At 44.1% G+C, this 18,549-nt stretch overlaps 1 protein-coding gene across 1 annotated transcript in view; it reads right to left on the bottom strand.

Annotated features, from left to right (window-relative positions):
* The window catches only part of GALNT18 (polypeptide N-acetylgalactosaminyltransferase 18), a 505,691-nt gene that overhangs the window by 32,838 nt on the left and 454,304 nt on the right, over positions 1–18,549 (bottom strand). The window contains exon 9 of the mRNA XM_073604079.1: positions 17,266–17,361. Within this exon, the coding sequence (XP_073460180.1) occupies positions 17,266–17,361 (96 nt within the window). The remainder of the gene's footprint in view (positions 1–17,265; positions 17,362–18,549) is intronic.

Here is an 18,549-nt window from a genome sequence, read left to right as displayed (position 1 = left end):
AGTGCTCTGGTCAGGAAGGGGGTAAAATCTTCTGGGGCTGAAGCCGTTAATCTCCGGATAATGAAAATTTCGTCTGAATTTCGATTTATAATTATAACAAATTACACATGTCTAGTCGAGACCCAAGTGCTGCCACACCGAGGGGTATGATTCACTACTACCTAAAACTGCCAGGGAAGTCAGAACTCCTGACCTGTGTCCGGCAATGAGCATTAACACCTATCTACTCTAATAAGTTCTATTTTAAGAGGTGATGCAGACCAGAGGTGATATTATGAACCCCACCAGCATGCTGCAAGCTCCATCCTCTGTCCCTGGATCTATGACCTCTGATGGTGAGGCAAGATACAGAACCCAGAAAAGGGCCAGTATGTGTGTATATGTATGTATGTATATATATGTATATGTATATGTATATATATATATATATATATATATATATATATATATATATATATATATATATATATATATATATAAAAGTGTAAACAAAACAGTTGCTGGCAGGTATTGGTATCGGCGAGTACTGAAAGAAAAAAAGAATTGGTACTCGCTGTAAAAAAAAAAAAAATGGTATCGGAGACTGCCCCACAGGGCAGTATTCCAACATAACGACCCCAAACACACCTCCAAGATGACCACTGCCTTGCTAAAGAATCTGAGGGTAAAGGTGATGGACTGGCCAAGCATGTCTCCAGACCTAAACCCTATGGAGCATCTGTGGGACATCCTCAAACTGAAGGTGGAGGAGCGCAAGGTCTCCAACATCCACCAGCTCCGTGATGTCGTCATGGAGGAGTGGAAGAGGACTCCAGTGGCAACCTGTGAAGCTCTGGTGAACTCCATGCCCAAGATGTGTGTATGTATATATATATATATATATATATATATATATATATATATATATAATATAATGTTTGATGGTGGTATGGTGTCTCATTAGTGTGTTCGTTTTCTCATACGCAGCAAAGAGGATATGAGTATTATTACAGAATCTGCTCGGTGTAGAAGCACGCATTGATTGCAGCATTCCATCACTGTCGGGGCGCCGTACAAGAGCCGCATACGGGGATGTAACCTTCCTACAGATTCTAATTTACATGGCTTTCTCTGTAAGACTCACAGCAAGATGCAAAATATTGTGTGTAATTTTGTTGTCTGAATGGTATGTTTCGACGCACGGCAAATACGGCGTAGATAAAACATCTGATGAAAGTGCTTATACAGCACCTTAACCTGCTCCCAGCTGAGGCAGAAGATTAATGTTTCCTTCTGCGTGCTCTCAAATTAGAGGTCTTCCGAACAGCATGGGAGCAGAGAAGGGCTTGTTTAAGTGACATCTTCTCCTGGAAACTCTGTGTGAGTTTCTATAGATCTTCCCCCCCTATAAAAGTGACAAGGCTCTTAAGAGGTTCTTCTGGAAGGAGTTATGTTTACGGAACCATGCGGGTGATTTCTGATAAGGACCCAGGCTTCATATGGCCCTCTATTCCATCAAATTTCTGCTTTATGACAACAAAACCATGCTTTATCATACATGGGCATATAAGTGTAGCTGCAGCAACATAAAAAATAAAGAACACCCAATTGTATCTCATCACAGAAATTAATGTGTACAGTATCTCACAAAAGTGAGTACACCCCTTACATTTTTGTGAATCTTTTCTTCTATCTTTTCATGTGACAACACTGAAGAAATGACACTTTGCTACAATGTAAAGTAGTGAGTGTACAGCTTGTATAACAGTGTAAATTTGCTGTCCCCTCAAAATAACTCAACACACAGCCATTAATGTCTAAACCGCTGGCAACAAAAGTGAGTACACCCCTAAGTGAAAATGTCCAAATTGGGCCCAAAGTGTCAATATTTTGTGTGCCCACCATTATTTTCCAGCACTGCCTTAACCCTCTTGGGCATGGAGGTCACCAGAGCTTCACAGGTTGTCACTGGAGTCCTCTTCCCCTCCTCCATGATGACATCACGGAGCTGGTGGATGTTAGAGACCTTGCGCTCCTCCACCTTCTGTTTGAGGATGTCCCACAGATGATCAATAGGGTTTAGGTCTGGAGACATGCTTGGCCAGTCCATCACCTTTACCCTCAGCTTCTTTAGCAAGGCAGTGGTGGTCTTGGAGGTGTGTTTGGAGTCGCTATGTTGGAATACTGCCCTGCGGGGCAGTCTCCAATACCATTTTTTTTTCTTTACAGCGAGTACCAATTACTTTTCTTTTTTTTTTCAGTACTCTCCAATACCAATAACCAATGGTACAAAGCATTGAAAATCATTTATTTTATTTATATATATATATATATATATATATATATATATATATATCTCATAATATAATTTTTTTTTTTAGAATTTTTTTTTTAAACTATATGTGAAAGGTGTAAAAATATTAACGAAAAAAGCAAACAAAAAAAAAAGTTTTATTAATTAATAGTTTTGTTTATAAAAATAGTGAAGTGAAAATAAAAAAAAATCTGCAGGAAAATAATTAAATGGAGAAGGAGAATAAGGACTGATTAGAGTAAATTAGGGGTTAATAAGGGGTTAAACGGAGGAACATTTATTAAAAGAAACAAAAGAAAAACTTTTTTTTTTTACTTGGTAGGTTGCTTTACACTGACTTCATCTGCAGATCAAAATGTATTCCTTTTGATCTGTAGATGAACAAACAAAATGAAACAATGTTTCTTTTTATCTTTCTGTTTTAGTGTTGAGCAATGTTGTTGATAAACATGGTCGTTTTTTTTTTTTTTTTGACAACTCCAATTGCCTGGACTTTGTTTACACTTCAGCTGTCAAAGGGGAACCCCACTGACAGCTGAATAAGTCATCGGTTGTTAAAGTGGTGTTCTGCCCACCGCTGCAAAAATTAAAAGCCAGCAGCTACACATACTGCAGCGATTTCGGCACCGCAGCTGATGTTTCCATCAGCTGTCGGGTGCATGCCGCTGCCATTTCGGGTAAGGGAACCCGGCAGTGTAGCCTTACAACTTCACGCCGGGAACCCTACTGCAAATGCGCAAGAGTCCGCTTCTCTCTCCTACTGGCCCGGTGACAGGGTAAGGAGGAGGGAGCTGAGCGTTGAGGTCATGGGCGGTGGCACCGGACTCCCAGAAGTGTTAACAGAATACCTGTCAGACAGGTATCCGCTCCCCCCCGAAAGGTGCCAAATGTGGCACCAGAGGGGGGAAGGAGAAAAATCAGTGGAAGTTCCACTTTTGGGTGGAACTCCGCTTTAAGGATATGGCAGCCCCGCCCCTTAAAGAGGAACTGCAGTCTGCTCACATAATTTGTAATAAAAACCACTTTGCCATTCTGAAGCTTCCCTCCAACCACTTTCCATATTATTTTAATATATACTGTGATTCTGTACTTGCCCAAATATGCTGTAGAAATCTCCCTCCACTTAGTCTGGCTGCAGCCATTTTAACTGTGGGCAGCTGATGCCTGTTCACTTCCTGGATTTACACAGACACACACCTCCAGCTCTGCAGCTCTCATTGGCCCTCTTATAACTCATCCCCCCTCCCTTCCTGGCAAACTCTCACAAGAGTGAGAGAGAGAGCTGTGCATGATGTGATAAGCCTAGTCTAATGACCAGACAAGAATCAGGAAGTGTGTTGTATAAGGTATTTACTGACAGAAAAAAAAAATGTTTTACTATCCAAAAAAAAAAAAACAACAAGGGCAGAAGATTTAATAGAAGGAAAGATAAAAAAAAATGACTGAAGGTTCATTTTAAAAATCGATGATCGCTGTTTTTTTTTTTTTTTTTTTCGTTTTACATTTCAGTTGTCAGTGGGGGAATCCCGCTGACAGCTGAAAGTATCGGTTTTAGGTATCGGAGCATTTGCACGAGTAACGATAGGCCTGCAAATCCTTAGTATCGGTACTGATGCAACCCTTATGTATATGTGTGTGTGTGTGTGTGTGTGTGTGTGTATGTATGTATGTATGTATGTATGTATGTGTGTGTATGTGTATATATATATATGTATATGTGTGTGTGTGTGTATATATACAAACATACATACATACATACATACAAACACACACATCTCAAATCTGTATTCATTCTGCTGCTGGGAGATACAATGTAATATTATGTAAGGAAAAGCACACAATGTTCTGCTACCTCTGACACATCTTTGATATCTGTATGATTAGGATGTCACTGAGCAATAATGTTTCCTTCTCATGTAAAAGAAAAAGAAATCCATTAAGAATGTGTTCTAAAGTATCTTGTTAGCTGTGAGGGACTGACCTACAATAGATGACAAATACACTCCAATTATTACTTTTATCCGGGATTTCTTCTTTCGTAGAGTAAGTAGAAGATCTATACATTTCCCTGCTGTTGCAGGAACCCCCCCACTGATATCTTTGTGTCTCCGCTGGGAAGATTCGCCCTCCATACTGGTGACTGTGATGAGGAAATGTAAAAGTCGGAGTTGCCTCAGGAAGAGAGGGGAGATCTTTCACTGGGGACGGCTGTTGCGGTGACCTCTGTCAGGAAAGGGATTTTCCTCACTTTATGGAGAGATTTCCTCTCGCTCTCTGTTATGCCTACAGGTAGAAAGTGAAGGGAAATCTCCCTAATGGAAAACAGAGGGCATACAAGAACCTGGCCCTTTGCTACTGTAAAAAAAAAAAAAAAAAATTCTCTTTCTATCCCAACAAATAAAGGGAATAAAGCACTGCTCTTTCTGTTTCTTTGTATTTGAATATGTATGTTATACAGAACCAAGAACAAGAGTTTCGGGCACACCGCCCTTCCTCAACCACTTGCCTACCGGGCACTTTTACCCCCTTCCTGCCCAGGCCAATTTTCAGCTTTCAGCGCTGTCGCACTTTGAATGAAAATTGCGCGTCCATTCTACACTGTACTCATATGAGGTTTTTATCATTGTTTTCACACAAGTAGAGCTTTCTTTTGTTGGTATTTAAAGCGGAGTTCCACCCAAAAACGAACTTCCCCTTTTAAGTGAAGGTGACCCCCCCCCGACATGCCACATTTGGCATGTCATTTTTTTTTGGGGGGGGGGCATATACCCTCTTTTTAGAGGGATCCAGCTCCCACTTCCTCCTGGGGCACCGCAGCGCTAGAAGGAAGTTCACCTCAACACCCTTCCCTCTCAGCAATCATCTGTGACACGTCGCAGGTCCTAGATGATTGCCCAGCTTGACACAGAGCGCAGCGCGGCTTGCACAATCGCAGTGCATGCCGGCTGTGAAGCCACAGCCAGGCGCCCACAGTGACCATGCTGGTGCGGCAGAGAGGAGGGGGTGAGGAGCGAGGCTTCATTCGCCTGCATCGCTGGACCCTGGGACAGGTGAGTGTGTGATTAATAAAAGTCAGCAGCTACACTTTTTGTAGCTGCTGACTTTTATATGGGTGGAACTCCACTTTAATCACTTGAAGGCCAGACCTTTTTCTGAAACTTGTTGCTTACAAGTTAAAAGCAGTATTTTTTTGCTAGAAAAGTTACTTACAGCCCCCAAATATAATATAATATATATATATATATATATATATATATATATATATATATATATATATATATATATATATATATATATATATATATATATAAAATCTAGATAGAGATAGATATATATATATTTTTTTTGGCAAAGACCCTAGAAAATAAAATGGCAGTCATTGCAATATTTTATGTCGCACTGTATTTGCGCAGCATCCTCTCAATTTTTGTTTAAAAAAATACACTTTCATAAATTAAAAAGAAAAAAAAACAGTAAAGTTAGCCCAATTTTTTTTTCTTTTTGTATAATGTGAAAGATGATGTTATGGAGAGTAACTAACATGTCATGCTTTTAAAATTGCGCACACTCGTGGAATGGTGACAAACTACAGTAATTCCAAATTTTTAAAGTGTCGCATGTGGAGATTTTTAACGGTTACCAGTTTATAGTTACAGAGGAGGTCTAGTGCTAGAATTATTGCTCTCACTCTAATGATCGCGGCGATGCCTCACGTGTGGTTTAAACACAGTTTACATTTGCGGGAGTGACGTACGTATGCGCTCACTTCTGCACGTGAGCGCGGAGGGATAGGGCGCTTTACTTTTTTTCTTTTACTGTCCCTTTAAATGTTTTATCATCACTTTTATTGCTGTCACAAGGAATGTAAACATCCCTTGTGACAACAATAGCCACGTGTCAGGTGGTATTATGGAGGGATCTGAGGTCTATAAGACCCCATACTTTCCTTTGCAATTAAAAGCATTCAAAATGCCAAGTTTGGCTATTGGAATACTGCCATTTTTTTCAAAATTTTGGTGCCTTTAAGGCTCCAGTAAACCAGAAGTGATGTCATGATGTTGCTTCTGGGTTACTAGATCAGAGACCTGAAACCGGCTTTGATCGGGTCTCCGGGCAGCAGGCGGACCTCCCGGTGGGACAGAAGTGCTCAGTCAGAGCGGCAGGCTTCACCCAGGACAACCACTTGCTGCAAATTCACGTACCTGTAGGTCATTTTGCTTCAAGTGGTTAATCATCACTGGGGTTTTTATTTTTTGCCAAATGAAAAAAAGACAAAAAAAAAAACAATAAAAAAAAAAAAAACTTTTTTCTAAATTCCTGCTTCAAAATTTCATAAATAGGTAATTTTTCTCCTTCACTGATGTGTGTTGATGAGGCTCCCCCCGAATGCCCCTCTAGTAAGCTGCTTACTTTGGGGGCACTCCTGCAGGCTCGATTCTGAGCCGGGCTCTGTGTGTCCACTGTGACGCACACAGCGCAGCTCAGCCCCACCCCCTCCTCAAGGCAATGATTGACAGTAGCAGGAGCCAATGACTCACGCTGCTCCCTCCATGTTCAGTGAGGAGAAAGAAGAGAGCTGCTTGTACCTTGAACAAATAGATCCTACACGTCAAAGCGGGCTCCCGCTATTCCTCCAAGACCCAATAAATCAATTAAGAGGGACGCGGTGTCCAAAATACTGCAAAGTTTCTTTACCTCCAATCCAAAATGCCTTCACAATGTAGGTTAAAAGCAACTGGACAGTTTTGAGCGACTATGCTTTTTCTGGGCGCTCCAAACTGTCCAATTGCTGATATTTGTATTAAAGGTTTTGTTAACCTAAAAAAAAAAAAAAATTGGATCCTGTTCCCTTAAAGCATGTTATACAGCACAGTGTTTGTGCTGTGTCATCTGGCCCCTTGTCACATCTGAAATACCTGGCTGATCCTGCCTGGCTATACCCTCCCCTGTGTAAACTGACCACGGTGTATCATGGCTGCTGAGCCCCAACACCGTGGTCAGTTTACGCGCCCCTGCCATCTGAAACCCTGCTCTCTGCTCTCCTGTGTCCTCCTACCCCCTCCCCTCCCTGCCTGTCAGCTTGTACCAGTGCCCGCCCCCCTCCCCTCCTGCTGTTATCATAAGACATTGTTGTTACCATCCCGTCTGTTATAATAAATCCTGTGCCCCACTATGTGTTTTCTAAAAAAAAATCTGCCACTAAATACCTTGTTTTATAGCGTCGCTCGGCAGTCACGTGACCGCTCGTCTCTCTCCTCCTCCTAGCTGACGTCAGCGGGGGTTTCTTGGCTCCGCCCGCTTTGCTGTCAGACCTGGAGAGGTGGGTTAGCAACCACTTTAGGCTAGATTGTGAAGGCATTTTGAATTGGAAATAAATACCTTTTGTAGTATTTTGGACACAGCAGGCCTCCTTTTTTGAGATCCTATATTCTTTAGAAGGAGACCCATGAAATACTCAAATACAGTTAAAATATAACCATTTCACGCTGAAAATGGAAAATAAAAGCACAGACAGAAAACCTAATTCACTCATGTTTTGTAAGCTTTTTAGGCCGGTGGGCTGATTACACGCAATGCTACCTGTGCCTCGTCTGCTATTGATTGTGTTCCATTTTATCCCATTACTTACATCTGTGTTAAAAAATTGATGGATGATCCAAATTGGATTGAAGAAGGAGGCAGCACTGATAAGAGCAAGCTGGCCTGAATGGCTGTGCCCCGTTCAGGATCTGATCTACTAACCTTCTGTTGCCCCGTACAGTCTGCTGTGACATGAGCAGGCCTATCGCATAGCTCTCAACTGTCCCTGATTTCGAGGGACTGTCCCCGATTTGGAACAAAGTCCCTCTGTCCCTTTTTTTTCTTCCTCATTGTCCCTTAGTTTGGTCTGATCTAAATAGTTGTATATAAAATGTCAAAAAGTGTTTTCCAGTGATGAACCTTTCATCCAATTTCTACATTGCTGCATTTGTAAATTTCAATAGCCAATATAAAGGAATAGTGGTGGTAAAAGAAAGCCCTTGTGGGTTCAACTAATCTTTTTTTGCGGTTAATTCTCCTTTTAAGAAGGCATGGCGGGGGGGTGTGTCCTATACCTACATACTTTTGCTCGTAGGTGTCCCTCATTCCCATCTCAAAAAGTTGGGAGGCATGCCTATTGGGGGTAGCCAGACAAGTAAAAATCTGTGTATTGCAAATGATATCTATCAAACATGTCATCAGAAATGTCTGCCTAATCTATGAACTGTATATGTTATACTCCACTGAAATCAGGTTTAGCATCTGTCAGGGGGTCCATCTTTTTGTTACATGACATGTGCAACTTTCCCATCTAAAAACTGCATGGAACCAGGGAGAACTTGCTGTACATCAGTGGTCTCCAAACTGCGGCCCTTTTCCGGCCCTTGGGGCACTATTTTATTCACTGACACCAATGAAGGACACAATTTCTACCAATTACATCAATGATGGGGCACAGTTCCTCCCAATGACACCAATGATGGGGCACAATTTCTCCCAATGAAGGGGCTCAATTTCTCCCAATGACACCAACAATGGGACACAAGTCCTCCCAATGACACCAACAATGGGACACAAGTCCTCCCAATGACACCAACAATGGGACACAAGTCCTCTAAATGACACCAATAATGGAGAATTGTTTACTCCCATTAATGAAGGGACATTTTGTACTTCTGATGGTCCGGCCCCCCTAAAGTCTGAAGGACAGTAAACTGGCGCTTTATTTAGAAAGTTTGGAGACCCCCTGCTCTACATCTAAGGGAAAATTCAGCATGACGTTAGATGGATTTTCTTGAGTTTAAGATGTTTCTGAGGTCCTTCATAAGTGCATCTGACCTACACTAGACCTTGTGACCGTCCAAGCTGCATAAAGCTAAATTCCGGATACCATGAATCTCCAAACATGTCCTGTTTAAAACCAGGCCAAAAGGGAGTTTGGGTGTCCCAGACTCCTTGAGTAGAGATGTGCCCGACCGAAAAAATTTGTTCCGTTTCCTCATGTTCGTATGATTGATTTGTTTTCGGAATTTGTTTGGTATTATTATTATTATTATATAGGATTACTCTTTCAATATGTTTATTGAGATTTTTGCAATAAAGGTACAGAAGATATTACTACAAATGGTAGCTCAGAACTCGGGCGCTATCAGGACAAAAGCATACACAATGTACCATCAACCTTAAATGTTTCAAAAGAACAGAGTATGAACTTTAATATTTGTCAATATAGATGCATCAGGAGTCTCTTATTAAAAATAGTGAATCCAACCTAAATAAACCCGGACAAAAAAGAGAATTATCATCCAGAGGACTAGGGTTTGGGTCAATGAAGAGATGGTTCTGTAGAGATCGGAAGAGACTTTCCCATACCAGAGCAGCTCCAGAGGGCCTTGCAGGTCATCCCAATGGGATCTCGCTGCGACCCACTTGGCTTGTACTTGGCCGGATGGGCATCTTAGTACCCCCCTCTCATTTTATATATAGAAATGTAACATGACCCTGTACCCTGTCCTCTTAGGAGGCTTTTATTCCCCGTGTCGTGTCAAATCTGTATCCTGGGAGCATCTTCAATCAATTATCAAAGAGTAATTTTATGTACTGTGCATGAAATCTGAAAAACTCCCTTAGGCCCCTTTCACACTGGAGCGGTTTTCAGGCGGTATTGCGCTAAAAATACCGCCTGAAAACCGCCCCTAAACAGCCTCCGCTGTTTGTTCAGTGTGAAAGCCCGAGGGCTTTCACACTGAAGCGGTGCGCAGGCAGGGCGGTGAAAAAAGTCCTGCAAACCGCTTTTTTGGAGCGGTGAAGGAGCGGTGTATTCACCGCTGCTGCCCATTGAAATCAATGGGACAGCGCGGCTATACCGCGGTAATACCGCGGCTATAGCCGCGCTGTACGAGCGGATTTAACTCTTTTTCAGCCGCCAGCGGGGGTTAAAACCGAACCGCTAGCGGCCGAATAAAAAATAGCGCTGTTGTACCGCCGACGCCCCCACCGCCCCAGTGTGAAAGGGGCCTTAATGTCCCTTATTATATAGGATTTCTATAGCGCCAACTATATATTTGGATTTGTTTCATATATTTATTGTTCCGAATCAATTCGTATATTTGGAAGTTATTTATAAGGCTATATTAGTTTTAATTTGTTATTTCGGGAGTTCACTTATGCACTCAGTCATTCCTATTAATCCAACTCACATAAAGAAATGGAATGAGCTAATTAGACAATATCAACTGGAGTCAAGTGCATTCAAAAGTAGCAAAATTAATTTCGGATTCATTCGGAGATTCATAAACCCAAATACAATAAGTAGGAATCCTCATCTTATTTCACTTTTATACCCTAGGCCAGTGATGGCGAACCTTGGCACTCCAGATGTTTTGGAACTACATTTCCCATGATGCTCAGCTACAATACAGAGTGCCTGAGCATCATGGGAAATGTAGCTCCAAAACATCTGGGGTGCCAAGGTTTGCCATCACTGCCCTAGGCCCCTTTTACACAGGCGGACCGATAAGGTCCACCTGTCCGTTTTTTAGGCAGACCCAATCAGACCATAAAAGAGAATAGAAAAAAAAGAGGGCGCACCAGCCTTGTGCATTATCCTTTCATATATTTATTAGAAGAAAAAAAAATATTAAAAACTACTCACAAGGATGGAAAGAAAACCAACACTAACAATCTTCGGCTTGTGACTACCCGTCTACTGATAGCGGTCTCCAGATCCTGAAGAAAGGACGTGCAAACCACTGCTGGCTGACGCGTTTCAAAGGATTACCTTCTTCCTCAGAGCCAAATCAGACCATCAATTGCCCTCTATGGAGCAGCAGATGTCAACAGGCATGTGTCCGTTGACACCCGCCGACATCCGATCCTACCCGCCAAAAACTGACAGATGAGGTTTCCCTCCCCCGTCCGTCTGGCGGTTCGCATGACTGTCCGAACAGGCAGTCTGTTTTGCATCTGACTGCTCATAGAGGAAAGTGGGCTGTGTCCGCTCTGCATTCCCCCGCTGATCAGGTGCATCCGATAGAGAGTGGCCAGTGTTAAAGGGGCCTTACTGTATTATAGTTCCATTTCATATGTAGTACAATTTTTTTTTAAATAATATTTAAAAATGTTAATGCAATATAAAAACCAAATGGATGCGAAATCAACTCGGATCATTCATTATGTTGTTACATTATTTTGGATGCTTCATACATTAACAAAACGATTGCATCATGTCATCTGAATGAAACAAATGATTTTGTGGTTATCATTTAGTTCAGATTTATTGAATTTAGTTACTCTTGGTACTCGGAGATTCAGAAACATCAATTTTACATAAATTATATTTCAAAGCGAAAGGATTCACATGTGGCTTGAAATATTACCAAGCTGTGCAAATTTCTCAATTATCTAAATGCCATGCTAGCTTTGAAATCTCATTGTACGATCCCCTGTCCATTCAGAACTTACTGTGTGGTTACATTCTCGGCACCGGAAGACACTTTTAAACCCCATTACATAACACTCAATGCAGCTTTGGGACAGTCTCAAGTATTCGGGAGGCCTACTCTCTCTCCCACCCCCCACATGTTGCTGTCTATTATCCGTAACCCCCATAACGTTAGGGGATTCAAAGACCCTAGGGTTTTGAACATTGAATTACATCAAAGGTAGGGTTGTACCGATACCGATACTAGTATCGGTATCTGGACCGATACCAAGCATTTGCGCGAGTACTTGCACTCGCACAAATGCTCCCGATGCCTTGTCCGGTACTTGGTCGGCAGGCGGAGTCAGCGGGTGGATGGAGAGGGTGGGCGGAGTCAGCAAATGGACGGAGAGGGCGGGCGGAGTCAGCAGTTGGAGTCAGCCTGTGTAATGAGACACATTACGGGGGGGGGGGGGGGGGGGGCGTGTCTTCTGCTACCCTGTACCTCGCTGTGACAGAGATTGAAGCTGAGTTTACTTTCACGTTCCTATCTCATCTGGAGATCCAGGTACAAAACTACAGAGACAGATCAGGGAGAGAGAGACATACGAGAGAGAAACAACAGAGAGAGCCATCGGCGGCTGAACATCCCGACGCCCATCTTGGTACACCCTGCACTCGGCTGTAGTAAGCCAGCAGCGGACATCTTGTTACACCCAGCCCATATAGTTCGAGCTTGGTGTAACAAGATGTCTGCTGCTGCTTACTACGGCAGGGTGTACCAAGATGGGCGTCAGCACAGCATTTCAAAAATAAATCCTTACCTCATGTCATTTATTGCTGCATTTCAGTGCCAGCCACCTGTCAGTGCCCATAAGTGCCATCTATCAGTGCCAGCCACTTGTCGGTGCCACCTATCAGTGCCCATAAGTGCCGTCTATCAATGCCAGCCACCTATCAGTGCCCATAAGTGCCGTCTATCAATGCCAGCCACCTATCAGTGCCCATAAGTGCCGCCTATCAGTGCCCATCAGTCAGTGCTAGCCATCAGTCAGTGCCACCTATCAGTGCCCATCAGTCAAACTGTCACATGGCATTAAAAAAAAGTATCGGGAATCGGTATCGGCGAGTAAAAATTATCGGTACTTGTACTCGGTCTTAAAAAAGTGGTATCGGGACAACCCTAATCAAAGGTGACTCGCTTCCACTCGTTACTAACTCCTAGAGGATTCAAACCTCGCCTCCAAAAACTGGATAAGTAAATAATGTCTAATTCCATCAGTCATGTGTATTCTTCTTGAATCTCGGTGTGGTTTGTGTATTTCTTCCAGATCTGTGCAGTAATCCAGTGTGAGGCTTTTCCTTCCTGTAATAAAGACCGCTCACTGCTGATCTCTCTCCCTGTGCAGGGTGACCGGTCTTGTCTCCGCCCCCTCCTTTAGTTTTCTGCAGGAAGCCTGTAGAGGGTGGAGCCTGCTGGGCCCCTCCCATAGCTCGGCTCTCTCTTTGTGCGAGGTGTTTGGTCTGGTCTCCGCCCCCTCCAGTAATTTTCTGCAGGCACCTGTACTAGGTGGGGTCTGCTAGGTCCCTCCCACAACTCCTATTCTCTGCACATGTACGACACAAGGATGATGTTACCACTAATCTTACAAGGTAATATCCAGAAAACACTGTGGTTTAAAAAGTGTTTCTATATTATGTTTTAAAAAAAGTAGTATAGGAATATTTTTTATTTTTTTTTGGGGGGGGGGGGGGGGGGGGTTGTCTTTTTTTTTTTTTTTTTAAATCATACTTGCGTAGGTGGATGCTGCATCTGTCCCCCTCGCCGGCTTTAAAGTGGTTGTAAACCCACTTTTTGGACTTCTACCTATAGGTAAGCCTAGAATAAGCTTTACCTATAGGTAGTGGAAACAGCTCCTAAACGTGCGCTGTTTAGGAAATATTTCACTTGTAGTCTGCCGGGAAATTCAAACGGCGCATGCGCGGGGAAGAAACGAAACTAAGTGCCATTTATTCCCTAGCCTGTCCAGTTAATCGCGGCTCCCGTGCGCCGGAGTGCCGTCACGTGGCTCCGGCGATTCACAGAGCCGGAGTCTGCGACCTGGAAGGAAGAGGGGCCAGAAGATGGACGCTGCCTACACAGGGGACATCGCTGGATTCTTTTGCAGGTAAGTGGCACATAACGGGCTAGTATGCGATGCATACAGGCCCATTATGCTTTTCAGTTGCAGGCTTTGCAGAGAGAAAAAGAGGAAGTAAAACCCATCAGGGTTTACTTCCTTTTTAAGACTGAGAACCGAGCAATCGAACACAGCCGATCGCTCAGTGCTCAAAGCTCCCTGAGCAGAGAGCTAGTGACTGTCAGTCGCCGGCTCTCTGCTCTGCCCCCCCCCCCCCCCCACCTACAGTGCTGGGCTGTGAAGGAGCAGCCAGATCAGGCACTCAGTGGCTCACTGAGAGGATGAGCCAGCCGCTGGTCCAGGCACAGGGGTGGATCCTGACCATATGGTCGCGATCTTTCCAGAGCCTGGACCGGCTCTGTGATAACAGCCGACAGCGGGCTTCAGCCTACCGTCTGCTGAAAACGGGTCACAGGAGTGCAGAGCATACTGCTCCCCTGTAATCCACGGGAGAAGTACAGCCAAACGAGCTTGATTGTACTTCTTCTTTTAAAGTACATTTATTTATCCACTGTCTTTATCATATATTCTCATCATGCCCTCCACACCATGTAGAATTTCAAGGACCTGCACTGGCTGCCTGCAAAATTAGAGAGCAGGAGTGACTGCGGCATATTCATTTCTGCAGTCTTATTTTCCGGCTCTGTTCTCATACTGATTGGTACTGGCCCTGGGTCGGGCAGGTATTCATAAACTGTAGAGTTGAAACCCCGCAGGTGCATTAAAATAGAAGTCTACCTCCTCAGGGTGATGCATACAGCATGGCAGACGCTGATAAAAAAAAACAGCATAACGGCTTTCAAAGGCAACGCAACCTGTTCATGCCGCCAGCTACCAGCCGCTTTCCTCTGGCTGTTCTGGGCAGGCTGCCAGTCTCCGATGTCCTGAAGAAGGGTTCCTTTTAAGACCCCCCATTCAGTGCTCAGTTATCAGTGAGTTGAACAAAACTTTAAATATCCTTCCTTTTAAACCTCTTGTACTTTGGCTCTTCTACATGACAACTTCTTCATTTATAGAAGCAAAGAGTTGTATAAGCAGCCATGACCTTTATACGTTTAAAAAAAAAAAATTCTTTAGCATAAGATGATCATAAATAATTTGGGTATAAAATCAGTGAAATACATTCTTATAATGTCCTGTCTTTTTCTTGGAATCCCAGATAAAAGATTATTTCTGTGTATCTCATAATGTACATTATTTAGCCTCTCGTGTTCTAATTACAAGATGTTGGAAATTCCCTGGAATCAGCACTTTGGTGAATTCTCATTGGTCTCTGTAATTTATCATGTAAAAGCCTATGGGAGGGATTATGTAACCCATAAAAAATCCCACAAGTCATTATTATTTTCTGTAGATTGACCTATATTTTTTTCTTTTTTTTTTACACCCTCCGTGTGTTCTGCCGCTGCTCCACATTCTGCGCTTCATGTTCATCGAACGCTCAGAGGGATTTTCAATGTATATTTAAAAGGTCCAAAATGGATTTTTTTATCTTTGCCAGATGCCGACCGGGCGATCTGTTCCGCGTTTACAAGCAGGCTGTGTAGGGGCGAGCTTCTATCTCAGAGTGAGCATCCAAAGCAGGTGTGTCAGAGGTTGCAAATACAAAACTGAATTCCAGGCATAGGTGTGCGCAGCCTATTACATTAGGGTGTTCACCCCAAAGCTCAAACACGCACGCTTTTCTCTGCAGTCTCAGCTGCACGGGGCAGTAAATGAATGGGAAGTGCTTTTTGCTCATTCACAAATTGAAGCATAGTGTAAATCAGTTTACTATTCCTCAGTTATGAATGGACACAGCGAGTGTGTTCACTGTGTTAATTTAGAAAAGGAAGGGGGCGGTAAATTACATATTTACAAGCCCCTTCCTCCACTTTCCATCCTGAAACAATCCCCCACAGCAGCCGAGAGGAGGGAAGCCAGTAGCACTGCTGGGCCGGGGGCGACTCTGCACCACACATAGTGATTAGGGGGTGCCCGAGAGGCGGAAGTGATGTCAGACGTCGCTTCAGTCCTCCAAGGGCATAGAGCCCAGTGGGTGCCATCTTGCCCTCACTCAGCTTCCTGCCCAGCCATCGACTGCACCAGATTGGTTCCTGGCTTACCAATGGCTCCAGTAAGCTCAGGAACCACCGGGAAGCTGTGGGAGGGGGCACCTCTTCGCACTTGGAGCTGTGTGTAGAGAGAAAGCGTGCAACACGTGCAGCCTTTGTTGATTTAAATTATTTAGCAGGATGAGGCTTTGTCTATTAATGCTGGTTGGATGTGGGTCTATGACTGTGTTTGAGCCGGACTGGGCTGTCCCTTTGCTGGATATATGGGGCATGTCCCTTTGGATATATGGGGTGTGGGTCTCTGCTGGATATATGGAACGTGTCCCGGTGCTGGATATATGGGGCATGTCCCTTTGGATATATGGGGTGTGGGTCTCTGCTGGATACATGGAACGTGTCCCGGTGCTGGATTTATGGGGCGTGTCCCGGTGCTGGATTTATGGGGCGTGTCCCGGTGCTGGATTTATGGGGCGTGTCCCGGTGCTGGATTTATGGGGCGTGTCCCGGTGCTGGATTTATGGGGCGTGTCCCGGTGCTGGATTTATGGGGCGTGTCCCGGTGCTGGATTTATGGGGCGTGTCCCGGTGCTGGATTTATGGGGCGTGTCCCGGTGCTGGATTTATGGGGCGTGTCCCGGTGCTGGATTTACGGGGCGTGTCCCGGTGCTGGATTTACGGGGCGTGTCCCGGTGCTGGATTTACGGGGCGTGTCACGGTGCTGGATTTACGGGGCGTGTCACGGTGCTGGATTTACGGGGCATTTCCCGCTGCTGATATATGGGGCGTGTCCCTTTGCTGGATATATGGGGCACAACTCTCTGCTGGATATATGGGGCGTGTCCCCTTGCTGGATATATGGGGCGTGTCCCCTTGCTGGATATATGGGGCGTGTCCCCTTGCTGGATATATGGGGCGTGTCTCTTTTTGCCCATTTTACTGCATTGCTTTTTATTAACAAATGCCACACAAATTACTTGTATAGCCCCTCAAGATTATACTTGGTTCCCTGTTCTCTAAAGGGGGCAGTTCTAGGGGGTGAAGACCAGCGTGGTCTGGGGGTAGGAGTGCAACTTCCTGTAAGGTGGGGACTGCTGTAGAGAGACTGCTGCTTTCACACAGATTGCAGCAGTCTTTCTGTACTACATACTGCCAAACACTGATATTTTCCGCTGTGGATGTGTGCAAGGCAAAAAAGGGTAAGCTAATCAACAGTTACTGTGTTTTTTTTAAAAGCACTGCATTGACATTAGCTAAAAAAAAAAAATGTTTACATCAAAATGAAAAGAACTAAACAAACCTGTGGTGTCATCCCATGGCAGATGTAGACGATGGGGATATTGTCCGTGTCCGGCCCCTGGTCAAGGCACAGGTCTGTTTTCAGGGAGTTCTGCAACTGCAATAATTCAGAGAAAAAAACGTTGCGTTATTAGATGTGATGGATAGCACCGAAAAAATCTGTAATAACCATAGAGCAGAAATTCTAATTACATTTCATCACATAGATGTGGCCACTAGAGGGAGTATTTCTGAAACGGATAATATCCAAATGATAAATATCATGTCAAAATTGACGTCCAGGCAAGTGTTGGAATAAAAGCTCACAAGGGGGTTAGTTACTAAAACTGGAGAGTGCAGAATCTGGTGCAGCTCCACATCGAAACCAAACAGTATCCAGGTTTAAGCCCACGTTCACAATGGGACGATTTGACATGTCAAATCGGATCCTTTTGCCTGCAATGGCACTGTCTGAATTAGTGCGTTGCCGCCCTTGCCAAAAGTAGTTCCTGCACTACTTTTGGTGAAATCGGGTGCGATTTGAATAGACATTTGTGCATGAACCCGCACAGATGTCTGTCAAATCGCCCCCCACCCCCGGAGTCGTACTGAAATGCCAGTTTAAATCGTGCGAGTTCAGCTGAACCGGCCCTCAGTGTGAACAGGGGCTTATTGTCAAAGCTTAAAGGGGTTGTGAACCCTCATGTTTTTTCACCTTTAATGCATCCAGGTGAAAAAACACCTGGCAGTCACCAGCCCCCCCATTTTACTTACCTAAGCCCCTTCATCTCCTCTGGCGAGGACGCACTGTCTCTCTGCCTGGGGTTCTCGGCTCTTGATTGGATAGATTAATAGCAACGCAGCCATTGGCTCCCGCTGCTGTCAATCAAATCCATTCACGTGGGCCCCCGAGAGCGCTTCTCCTAGGGGGTTATCTGATGCGGAAAGGAGCCATGAGAGCCGCCGGGGGACCCCAGAAGAACAGGTTCGGGGCCACTCTGTGCAAAACGAGCTGCACAGTGGAGGCAAGTATGATATGTTTTTGTAAAGGATCGTTTAATTTTTTTTAAATAACAATCACTTTAATTGAAGAAGCCGATTGGCTACCATACACAGCTGCACCCGATTCTGTGTGCTTCAGTTTCAGTAAATCAACCCCACTATGTTCGTATTAATACGCACTTTGCCATCCATTTACAAGAAATGTATAATCGTATTCATGTGTTTTTATATATAGATATCAGTTAAAATTGGTTGTAAAGGCAGAAGGTGCATTCTATGCATTAAGATAAAAAAAAAAACCTGT

Source organism: Aquarana catesbeiana, linkage group LG11 (assembly GCF_042186555.1).
Source record: "Aquarana catesbeiana isolate 2022-GZ linkage group LG11, ASM4218655v1, whole genome shotgun sequence".
Taxonomy (NCBI): domain Eukaryota; kingdom Metazoa; phylum Chordata; class Amphibia; order Anura; family Ranidae; genus Aquarana; species Aquarana catesbeiana.
This window is presented reverse-complemented; position numbering and strand designations above follow the sequence as displayed.